The sequence below is a fragment of the Cottoperca gobio genome, unplaced genomic scaffold, assembly GCF_900634415.1.
Source record: "Cottoperca gobio unplaced genomic scaffold, fCotGob3.1 fCotGob3_158arrow_ctg1, whole genome shotgun sequence".
Taxonomy (NCBI): domain Eukaryota; kingdom Metazoa; phylum Chordata; class Actinopteri; order Perciformes; family Bovichtidae; genus Cottoperca; species Cottoperca gobio.
In genome coordinates, this window is record NW_021166815.1 from 100,001 (window position 1) to 110,000 (window position 10,000).

General features: G+C 46.2%; 1 protein-coding gene across 2 annotated transcripts in view; it reads right to left on the reverse strand.

Annotated features, from left to right (window-relative positions):
- The window catches only part of LOC115004640 (thrombospondin type-1 domain-containing protein 7A-like), a 115,276-nt gene that overhangs the window by 30,478 nt on the left and 74,798 nt on the right, over window positions 1-10,000 (reverse strand). For both annotated transcript variants that reach the window (XM_029426336.1, XM_029426335.1), the window contains exons 7-8: window positions 2,708-2,902; window positions 385-625 (exon numbers count right to left, since the gene is read on the reverse strand). In XM_029426336.1, coding sequence (XP_029282196.1) covers window positions 385-625; window positions 2,708-2,902 — 436 coding nt within the window. The remainder of the gene's footprint in view (window positions 1-384; window positions 626-2,707; window positions 2,903-10,000) is intronic.

Below are 10,000 nucleotides of genomic sequence, written 5' to 3' on the forward strand. Positions count from 1 at the left end.
TGCATTTTACATGTTAGTGCATCAATAATAATATAATAATATAATAATGTAACTAAGGAGCGCATGTGTCTGCACAGCGAGTACTTTTACTTTACTTTACTTTTACTTGTACTTTTACTTGTACTTTTACTTGTACTTTTACTTTTACTTGTACTTTTACTTGTACTTATTCGATTAAACTTTTACATTTTAAATGCAGGACCTTCACTAGTGTTTCCTGCACATTTCATGACCCTATACTACATTACCCATGAGCCTCGTCCCGACTGGAGAAGAAGCCGGACAAAGACTTCATGAGTTCTGGACCTTCGTGCTCCTGAGCTGTGACTGATGAACTGTACTCACACTTGGACTGCATGTATAAGACGCTACGTGGGATCTTACTTTTTCGGAGGAACCTGGCCCACGTTGACCCGGACACAGATGACCTTGCGGGTTTGCATCCCGACTGAGCAGGAGGCCTCGTCGCCGCGCGCCCGGCCCACAGACGTGTTGGTGGCCGGGATGGAGGAGTCCTCTATGCACTGCCCCCACGGGCCGGTCTGCCAGTGGTACACGGTGCAGGGGTGCTCATTGCAGCTCCGCCCCTCCTGCAGGGCGCTGATGTTGGGACACTGGATTCCACCTGCAGAGATGATGGAACACAAACGTCTGAGCTGAACCTCAAACACAGGACGCTGTTGTCCAGAATCATGTAGCAAAGAAAGATCCAAAAAGAGTCGCATCACGTGTGCTCTCTGTATCTGAGAGAGTCCGACTGCAAACCTCCTAACTGTCTCCTTTCAGGCTCTTCACCAAAATCTGACCCAATTCCTTCTCTATCGTGAAACTGCTCAAACCTTTCAATGTAGGTAATGTTGTCATCAGCGCGGTGAGCGTGGTGTTTGAGATGTGTCCAGGACTAAACTGTGCAAATAAGCAGAGGCTCAGGTTGCCTCCACATGAGTAATTAATGCTAACAGAACCAGCCAGCACCAAGTTTAAGAATGGGTTCTTATATTTCAGTAGATTTGGATGCAGAAGACGAGTACACAGCAGAGCGAGTTAGAAGTGACAGTGTTTCTATGTGAAGCCTTGGTTACTGAAGGCCACTCACATCAGGCTTCATGCACTTCTCCATCACAACCACACAGACTGCTTTAAAGGCAGCACGTCTGCATGGACCAGGTGGGCTGTGCACCATGTGACCCTCTTCACCTGCACGTCGGCCATCAGGCCTCAGAAGACGTGGAGCTGCAGCGTCTGAGCCTCAGACGGGAGATGAACTCTGTGCACACGGCTGATGACCTTCAAAGGTCAGTTCTAGAAGATATTATTAGATTTCATCAGCAGTCATTTGTCAGACATGGAGCTCATTACATCGGAGAACACGCAGCGTTATTGCTGCGCTGGCTAATTGAGTTAGTAAATTGATAAATATTGAAAGTGCAGAGTAGCTAAGCCATCTCTCCTCCATCACCGCGGCCCTCACATGTTATTCACTGTGAGGTTAGAAGTGATGATCCAGGTTGTAACAGAGAGTAAGAAGTCACCGCACAAGTGTCGAAACAAAACAACATCTTTCTGCTTCCAGAAAGATTTCAACCTCTGCTGGTTGTTTTCTTGCACTTCTCCTCGACTGTCTCTTACGAGTGACGCTGCTGCAGCTGACGCCGCGAGAGTTCTGTCACTAGATGCTTCATCAGCACCTCAACTTGTCGGCTCCACGCTGTCCATTCTCATCCATCACACACTGCAGCATGGTCTGCCTGCTACATGCTAAAGCTAACAAACACGTGGCAGCCTGCATTGTGCTGGATGTGCTGCTGAAGCCCACCGACATCCATTCACATGGAAATCTATTATGCAGAGTGAGAGCCAGCTGCAGTGTGGAGGCTGTGATGTTGTGAATGTGCCAAACAAAGCATGCCACACATTGTGGAGCAGCAGCCGCACAGGAAGAGCTGTTGGATGATAGCAGGACGCTAAAGATGAGATGCTGCCTGATGCTAACATATGTGCAGCCTCCGCTTTCTATTCACGTCGAGGTGTTGAGAGGCTCAGTGCTCACAGTGAGTGGCAGCTCGGAGGGTCGGGCTTTAACCCAGAGGCTCTCGCTTCCATCACCATTGATATCCCCCCACTCACCTTGGGGGTTAGAACACTTAGTGCTCAGGATACTAAACTCTACTGCTCTATTCTGAAAGCACAAAGATTCTGCTGGGCCAGCAGATCAGCAGGAATAGATTACATCACAGAGACACATGTCTACATCCCTCTAGTTAAACACATGGAGACTACGTTCTACATCAGCAGAAAGAACTTGCTGTCGTCTGAGAACATCACATGTAATGTACCGAAGATTGGATTGACCAGCGACAGCAGGGAAGGACCTTCAACAGAAGCAAAGTAAAGAGCATATCACACAATAAAGTTTCCACTGTGATTATAAACTGATATCCTCCGGTGCTTTCTTACCCTGCATCACAGTGACCCACGCCACGACCTTTGCAGTCGCTGTGGAGCAACACACACAATCACTTCTCTTTCACATTTAACTCAAATGACACAAGCAGCCACAAGAACAGGGTAAGACTTGCAGCATCACTGTGGTTCTTCCCCACTGTGCATACTGACCGCTGGAGTAACCTGGTACTCTGCTCACATCACATGACACTGAAGGTCCATATGAGTGTCCACACGCGTGTGCTGCTGCGGGACCTCTCACCTTCTCCTGCATTGTAGGCGAGGATGGAGCGAGCTCTGGTCTGCTTGCCCTCCGTGTTCTTCCCCGAGCAGGTGTGTGAGCACAGAGACCAGGAGGTCCAGGGGCTCAGGGCACAGTCCTTCGGGCAGGGCACCTCACAGATGGCCGGCATGGGCAGGATGGCATCGCGGCAGAGCTGCCTCTCCACGTATCCACCTGGACGGACACATTTAGGATGTTAACCAAGTATCAAGTGCTGATTGAAGAACATAGATATTAACTCCACATTAATAATCAGATAAAGCAGCTTTGAGTCAGTAAATGGATGTTTGACAATGTAAAGGTGAGAACAGATTTAAAAGTCACATTGTGTTCTTATAGCAGACGGAGCGATGCTGACAAAGCTTCAGCGGGGAACACAGTCCCTGCGACACAAACAGGAAGCAGTTTGTTTGTCTACGGAGCTGGAGGCTCACGCTTCCTGCTGGAACCTTGAAGGTGAAGATGAGTCGCAGGAAAAGTACGTTCATTAACACAAACAGTCCTGAATGACTTGAGGGAAAGACTGGGTGATGTTTGAGGGCGGGGGGTGCTGACATGCAGACAGGGCCAGTATTGATGTGCTGTCTTCAGCCCCACGCTGTCGCTGAACCACCATATCTGTGAAAATCTCATTGTGAGGAGAAGAAGCAGCGAGCTGAATGACACGGCGGAGACCCCGGGGACAACAGATCCATTTTCATCAGGAGGAGACAACAAGGATCAATAAGGGGATGGACCGGGTGGGGGATGGTGGGGATGGGGGGGTGTAGGGTGGCGGGTGGGAGGGGTGACAGGGGACATATGCAGCTTTGACTTCCAGTGCTGCAGGAAATCATAAATCTGATGTCTTCCATGACGTCTTTTCTCAGTGGAGGACTTTAGTTCTTGATAATTAAATAGACACATCGTCTCCGCTCATCAACACAAACCAATAAAGACTCTCAGAGCTGGAGGGGGGGGCTACCTACACACACGTTCACCTCGTGTTCGTAGAGGCCTTTCTTCTAACACCTCCATAAAGTGTCCCAGTTGTACGTAAAATATATAAAAATTGAAAAAAAGAAAGACCTTTTGTTTGTCAGTGACGACACATGTCCACTGACGCTGAGGCACAAGGATGAGGGACGTTCACTTCCTGTCAGTGTTGGTTTCCACCATCCAGGGAACAAATGCTACACACATCACATGTGGATGCTATGAGTTAAAACAGCTGTTTACCAATCCGATCCCCAGTCAACATGTCTCTGGGCTGAACACAAGCACTTTATAACCTTATATGTTGACATGTGAACGGTTCCATCCATTGGGTCAAAGATCTGTTTTAACCATGTTTGAAATGTCTCGAAAAAAGATCAACTGATCATTATTAACAAAATTGTTCATTTCTGAAATATCAAAGATGAAGGAATATAAATGTAAGAAGTGTGAAGACTCTTTGATCCACTGTTCTAACTATGACCCTGAAGATCTAGTGTCTCCTCATCTGTGATTTATACCATCAAGTGCTTTAAAGACAAATGAACTTTGTGTGTGATGTAGTTTCTCCTTCAGCTCTGTCAGCTCCCACACTGTGACACACGTAGCCGAGACGCATTCAAGGAATCACTTCCAGACAGGAAACACTGGAAATGTCACTTTTTGACAGACTTCCAGTGCAGATGGAAGTGAAATGAAAGAGGCGTTGTAGCAGCGAAGAAGAGTTCAGAGCTCCAAAGTCATTCTGCTAAACTCTCACATGTGAAAAGGTTTTGAGCTCAGTGAGCAACTGAAGCGATTCCACACATCAGACGAGTCGCTGCTGCTGATGGAACCAGACGCATCACTTCTATTCAATTGTGCCACATCCAGGAGATGGCCTCTCACGCAGGCAGAGGTAATGAGGAAGAAACTAAACCCTGACTGTGTGGAGCTAATGTGATTTACCTCTGATTCAACAGGGTGTGATGAAAGGAAGCCCACACCTCTTAGCTGAGTGGCTTCAGAAGATGGAGGGAGCACAGATGGAGAGATGGAGATGAGGTCACCTTCAAGCGTTCTTTATGTCTGGATCAACTTCCTGTTCACAGTTAAATGGATCGGGGTAATAAAAGGCGCCCCAAGGTAAAGCAGGAAGTGGGTAGAGGCTGGAGTGATTATGTAATATGATGAATATGTGAGGGGGGCTGCAGGATACGTGATACTGTGGGATGTTATGACGCTAACTGACAGATCTCATGAAGAATTCTGATGTTCTTCCATGTGTACTGACTCCTCTTCCTCTTCCTCTCCGAGGCGCCTCTGCAACGATGTCGAATCCAAAAGCTTAAAAATGGATAAAAAAAAAACTCAACGTCCAAAATCTTCGCCCACCAGAACTCATTACCTCGAACCCCCACCAGCAGGAAGCCAGCGGAGCCCAAGGGTACAGCTTTTGTGTTTACTGACGTTACTGGGGGGGGGGGTATCTATGTGTATCTGTGTGTCTCTCTCTCTCTGTCTCTCTCTGTCTCTCTCTCTCTCTCTCTCTGTCTCTCTCTCTCTCTCTCTCTCTCTCTGTCACTCTTTCTCTCTCTCTCTGCAGTGCATGCTGGGAGTTTGTGTGTGAGTAATTTAATGGGATTTAGTTTGATTTAGTTTTACTTTTGGTGAGTTTGGGTGTGATGGTTGAGGTGTTTGTGGATCTTTCCCTTGCCGGTGTCTCGCCGGTCGGCGTATGACGCCATGGTAAATGGGGAATTCACCAAGCTGACGAGGAAGTACGGTATAAAGATCTCAGCCGGCTTCCCATGTAGCGTAGAAGATGTAGGTTTAGCTGTGGGGGAAAATGTCGGACATGGCAGTATAAAATCACTTGCGCGGATGAACAGCGCCTTTGTCATTTTCCTGGACCAGCTGGAGAAGGTGAACCGGTATCGTGGTGAATGATTTATTTTTCAGGAGTTGCCACTGGCCCTGCCCGCGTAGAGTAGTTATATCTAACGTCCCTCCGTTCATAACAGATGAATTCCTAAGTAGAGAGCTGTCCAGACACGGGAGAGTTGTTTCTCCGGTGAAAAGGATCCTGTCTAGCTGTAAGTCTCAGTTACTGAAACACGTAGTGTCGCACCATAGACAGGTATATATGATACTTAATAACCGAGATGTGGAGCTCAACCTCCGCTTCTACGTTAAAGTAGATGATTATGACTATGTGATTTCTGCGACTTCGTCAGTTATGAAGTGTTTTGGTTGCGGAGAGGAGGGACACACCGCAAGAGCCTGTCCGAGGCTCGGGGAGGGGAGACAGCTCCGTCTGGTCCAGGAGGGGCGGTGGCTGCTGCAGAGCCGTCCGCGGCTGCTCCGGTTGTAGTCAAGCGACAGGTGGCTGCTGTTACGGATGTGATAGCTTCAACTGGGTGGCCTGTGACGGCTCTGCAAACCTTGCAGCGTCGCGCCACTGCTGTGTCTGACCTGGTGCATGAGGCAGGTGGTGATGTTTCACAGGGTGTGTGTATTAATGATGTACAGAAAAGTGAGGAAAGTGTTTTGGGTGAGGCAAGTGAGAGTAAAGTGGGTGATAAAAATTAAAAAGATAAAAAGAGCAAAGCCAAACGGAGACAGGTGAAGTCGGTAAAACACAGGTTGGAGAGGCAGGTGAAGTACAGAATAATAATACATGGGGCGAACAGGTCGAGGAGGGAGAGATGGAGGAGGAAGTGACAATATTAGAGGTAAAACAAAAGCCTGCTTCAAAAGGCAGGAGAAAAACAAATAATGCATTAAGTGAGAAAAAAAAGAAGTTGGGAATGCGGGACAGGCATTAAGAAAGCAGGGGCAGGCAGATGAAAGTATAAGTGAAGAGGATTGTATCTCAGATAGCAACGACATCCCTGGTTTTAATTTAAGTAGCAGCCAAGGAAAAAAAATGTATACACCTGAAAGTTTAAAAAATGTCCTCTAACAAACGAAAAATCAACATGGGGTAAAAGTGGAGGAATACTTTCCAGATTTGGCCCTTTTTAATATCTCAAACAGACTCCATATGAGACAAAGAGAGGAGTCTGGCCTCACTGAACAGGAGTGTTATAGATTAAAGAAACTTGTGCTAAAAGTGAAAAAACAAACAAACGTTGAAGATGTCTATCTTAATTAATTAATTTTTTATTTTTGCTTTTAACATCTCACTTGCTATGGATAGATTTAGAGTGGGTGTTTTAAATGTGAATGGAGACAGAGTTTTTAAAAAAAGAGCTCAAATATTTGAAACTGATAATTTAACTGATAAAAAAAAAGAGACGCACAGCGACAGTTCTAATGAGATAGACTGGAGGAGACAGTGGGAAGGGGAAATCATTTTAAGCCACAACACTTCTCTTAGTGGAGGAGCGGGTTTCCTCTTCTCCAAGTCTTTTACTCCAGTCTCACTGGAGGTCGAGCATTTTATTGAGAGGAGGTTGCTTTTAGTCAAAGCAAGGTTTGACCTTTTTACAGCTGTTTTTATAAATGTATATGCTCCAACAATCGGTGCAGAGAGGAAGTTGTTTTTACAAAAAGTTAATGATGTTTTAAGTGGCTGTGCCTCAGAGGATTTTTTATTCTTGGGAGGGGATTTTAACTGCACAGAAAATGCATCTTTAGATCGCAATCACGCAGAGCCGCATCCAGCGTCCCAGAATGCTCTGAGGCAGCTGGTCCACTCCCATGGCCTGGTGGATGTATGGAGAAGAATGCACGCAGATGATCGACAGTATACATGGTCTCACCACCGAGATGATAGGATTTCCTTAGCCAGGTTGGATCGTATTTATTGTTTCAAACATCATTTTATTATTTTTAAACTGTGCAGCATCATTCCGGCTGGTTTTACAGATCATGCTTTGCTTTTATGTAATGTTTTTATTAAGCCAAAAGTGCATATTGGCATTTTAACCAGTTTACTTGAAAAAAAATGTAGACATGTCCTTATGTATTTCTGGAGTGTTTTTAGACAGGGATGGCGAGCTCCCGGTATCGACGGCCTCACAGTTGAGTTTTTTAAGGAATTCTTAGGAACAGATGTCCTAGATGTTTTTAACGAGAGTCTGGCAGTAATAACACTTCTGCCTAAGAAAGGAAACCTGCAGGACAACGGTAACTGGCGTCCTGTGTCTTTGCTGTGTGTGGATTACAAGCTTCTGTCCAAGGCGCTGGCCACCAGACTAGGGAGGGCTATGGAGCAGGTCATCTACCGGGACCAGACCTACTGTGTAACTGCCTAATTCGGGATGTTTTGGAGGTCTCCAGCTCATTGGGCATTAATACTGGTCTGATTTCTCTAGATCAGGAAAAAGCTTTTGACCGGGTTGAGCACAACTTTCTCTAGAAGGTGATGGAGAAGTTTGGGTTCAGCCCTGTTTTCATAGCTAAGATCAAGGTGTTGTACAGTGAAGTTGAGAGTGTGCTGAAGTTCAATGGTAATCTGTGTGCTCCTTTTAGAGTGTGTAGAGGGGTCCAGCAGGGCTGTGCTCTGTCAGGAATGCTCTATGCGCTCTCCCTAGAACCTCTCCTCAGAAAAATACGCTCCAATTTGCAAGGTCTGTTTACCGGGTTTTAATGGCAAAATTGTTTTATCATCTTATGCAGATGACATTATTGTTATTGTTAGGAGCCAGAGGGATGCAGACATTTTAATCAATATTGTGAGTAGTTTTAGTGTGGCATCGGTAGCGAGGGTGAATTGGAAGAAAAGTGAGGCCCTCGCTGTCGGTGAGTGGCATGGGGGTCTCCCAGTTCTTCCCCAGAGCGTCACCTGGAGAACAGACGGATTTAAATATCTTGGTGTGCCAAAATACAGAAACAAATGGTGGATTTGTTTTGGGATGGTCTGCACTGGGTGCCACAAGGGGTGCTGTTTTTATCCAGCGAGGAGGGGGGATAGGGCCTAGTCCACCTGGCCAGCTGAACAGCCACTTTTAGACTCCAGTTTTTACAAAAATATTTCACAGGTCCGGCTGATTTGGTTTGGAGAGACGTGGCCAGCTGTATCCTCAGACGTGTGAGTAACCTGGGGCTGGATACTGCTCTGTTTTGAACTGATTCTAAATTTTTAAAGTCAGGTTGTCACTGATCAGGTTATCAGGGTGTTTTTAAGTGTTGGGCCCTTTTTAACCATAAAAGGAGCCCACATTCTGACTCCGTACTGGTTGTTGAAGGAGCCAGGCTGGACGTCAGCAGCAGCGTCACACCCAGCCTGATGGTGGTTCTGTGCAGGTCCAAGACCCTGTCCCTGCAGCAGCTGGAGGATGCAGTGGGGCCGGCGCTGAATGATGGCCGGACCCTGGACTCTCTGCTGGGTCTAAACTCTGTCCGGGTGGCTCAAAGAATCCTGCAGCTCTGGAGCCAGAGGTTCACTGGAGAAGAGAGGACCCTCCTAACCACATACAGCCAGGGAGAGGCTGATCCAGACCCAACGGACCCCTTTCCTGAAGTCTACCTGAGCCCAGGGCTGGGAGAACTGACCGGCTCAAGGTCATTAATACGGAAAAACTGCCGTTGCACAGAGCCGACAATAAAACTTTCTATACTAACTGTGTCAAAAGTATCAACAGAAAAGGCCTGTGCAGCAGACCCTCCACTGTGTGGAGCAACAGACTTGGTGGAGAAAGCGGACCAGGCCCACAGTGGAGGACTTTATATAAACCTCCCCTCAAAAAGCGGACTGCCGACCTTCAGTGGAGGATTTTACATGGTGCTATCGCCTCAAATGCTTTTATTTCTGTTATTAATCCTGCTGTTTTTAACAAGTGTCCATTTTGTAATCTCCGCGAGACTGTTTTCCATGTTTTTAGCGAGCGTAAGAGACTCACAAGTTTCTTCTCTCTTTTAAAATTGTTTTTTAGTCTCTTTGATGTAGTTTTTACTGAGAGTGTTTTTATCATGGGAGCTGCCTACAAAAAGGCAAACAAAGAAAAGTGGCAGGTCCTAACTTTCCGCTCAGGAGAAGCAAAAATGGCGATTTATATAAGCAGGAGGAACACCGTAGAGAACAGAGAAGGGCAGGAGGCCAAAGCAATATGGCTCTGTAACATCAGGGCCAGACTCTGGCTCGAGTTCAGATTTTTTAAACATAGTGACGATTTAGAGACTTTTAAACAGCGTTGGTGTTTCAAGAATATTGTTTGTTTTATTGATAAGGATGAGTTAAACTTTGCACAATTTTTGTTTAGATAAATAAAGAAATTGATGTGTGTGTATATAGAGATATATATTTTAAAACAGAAAGGTATTTTCTTGTTTTTTGAAAAATAAATCTCTCTGTCTCTCTCTGTCTCTCTG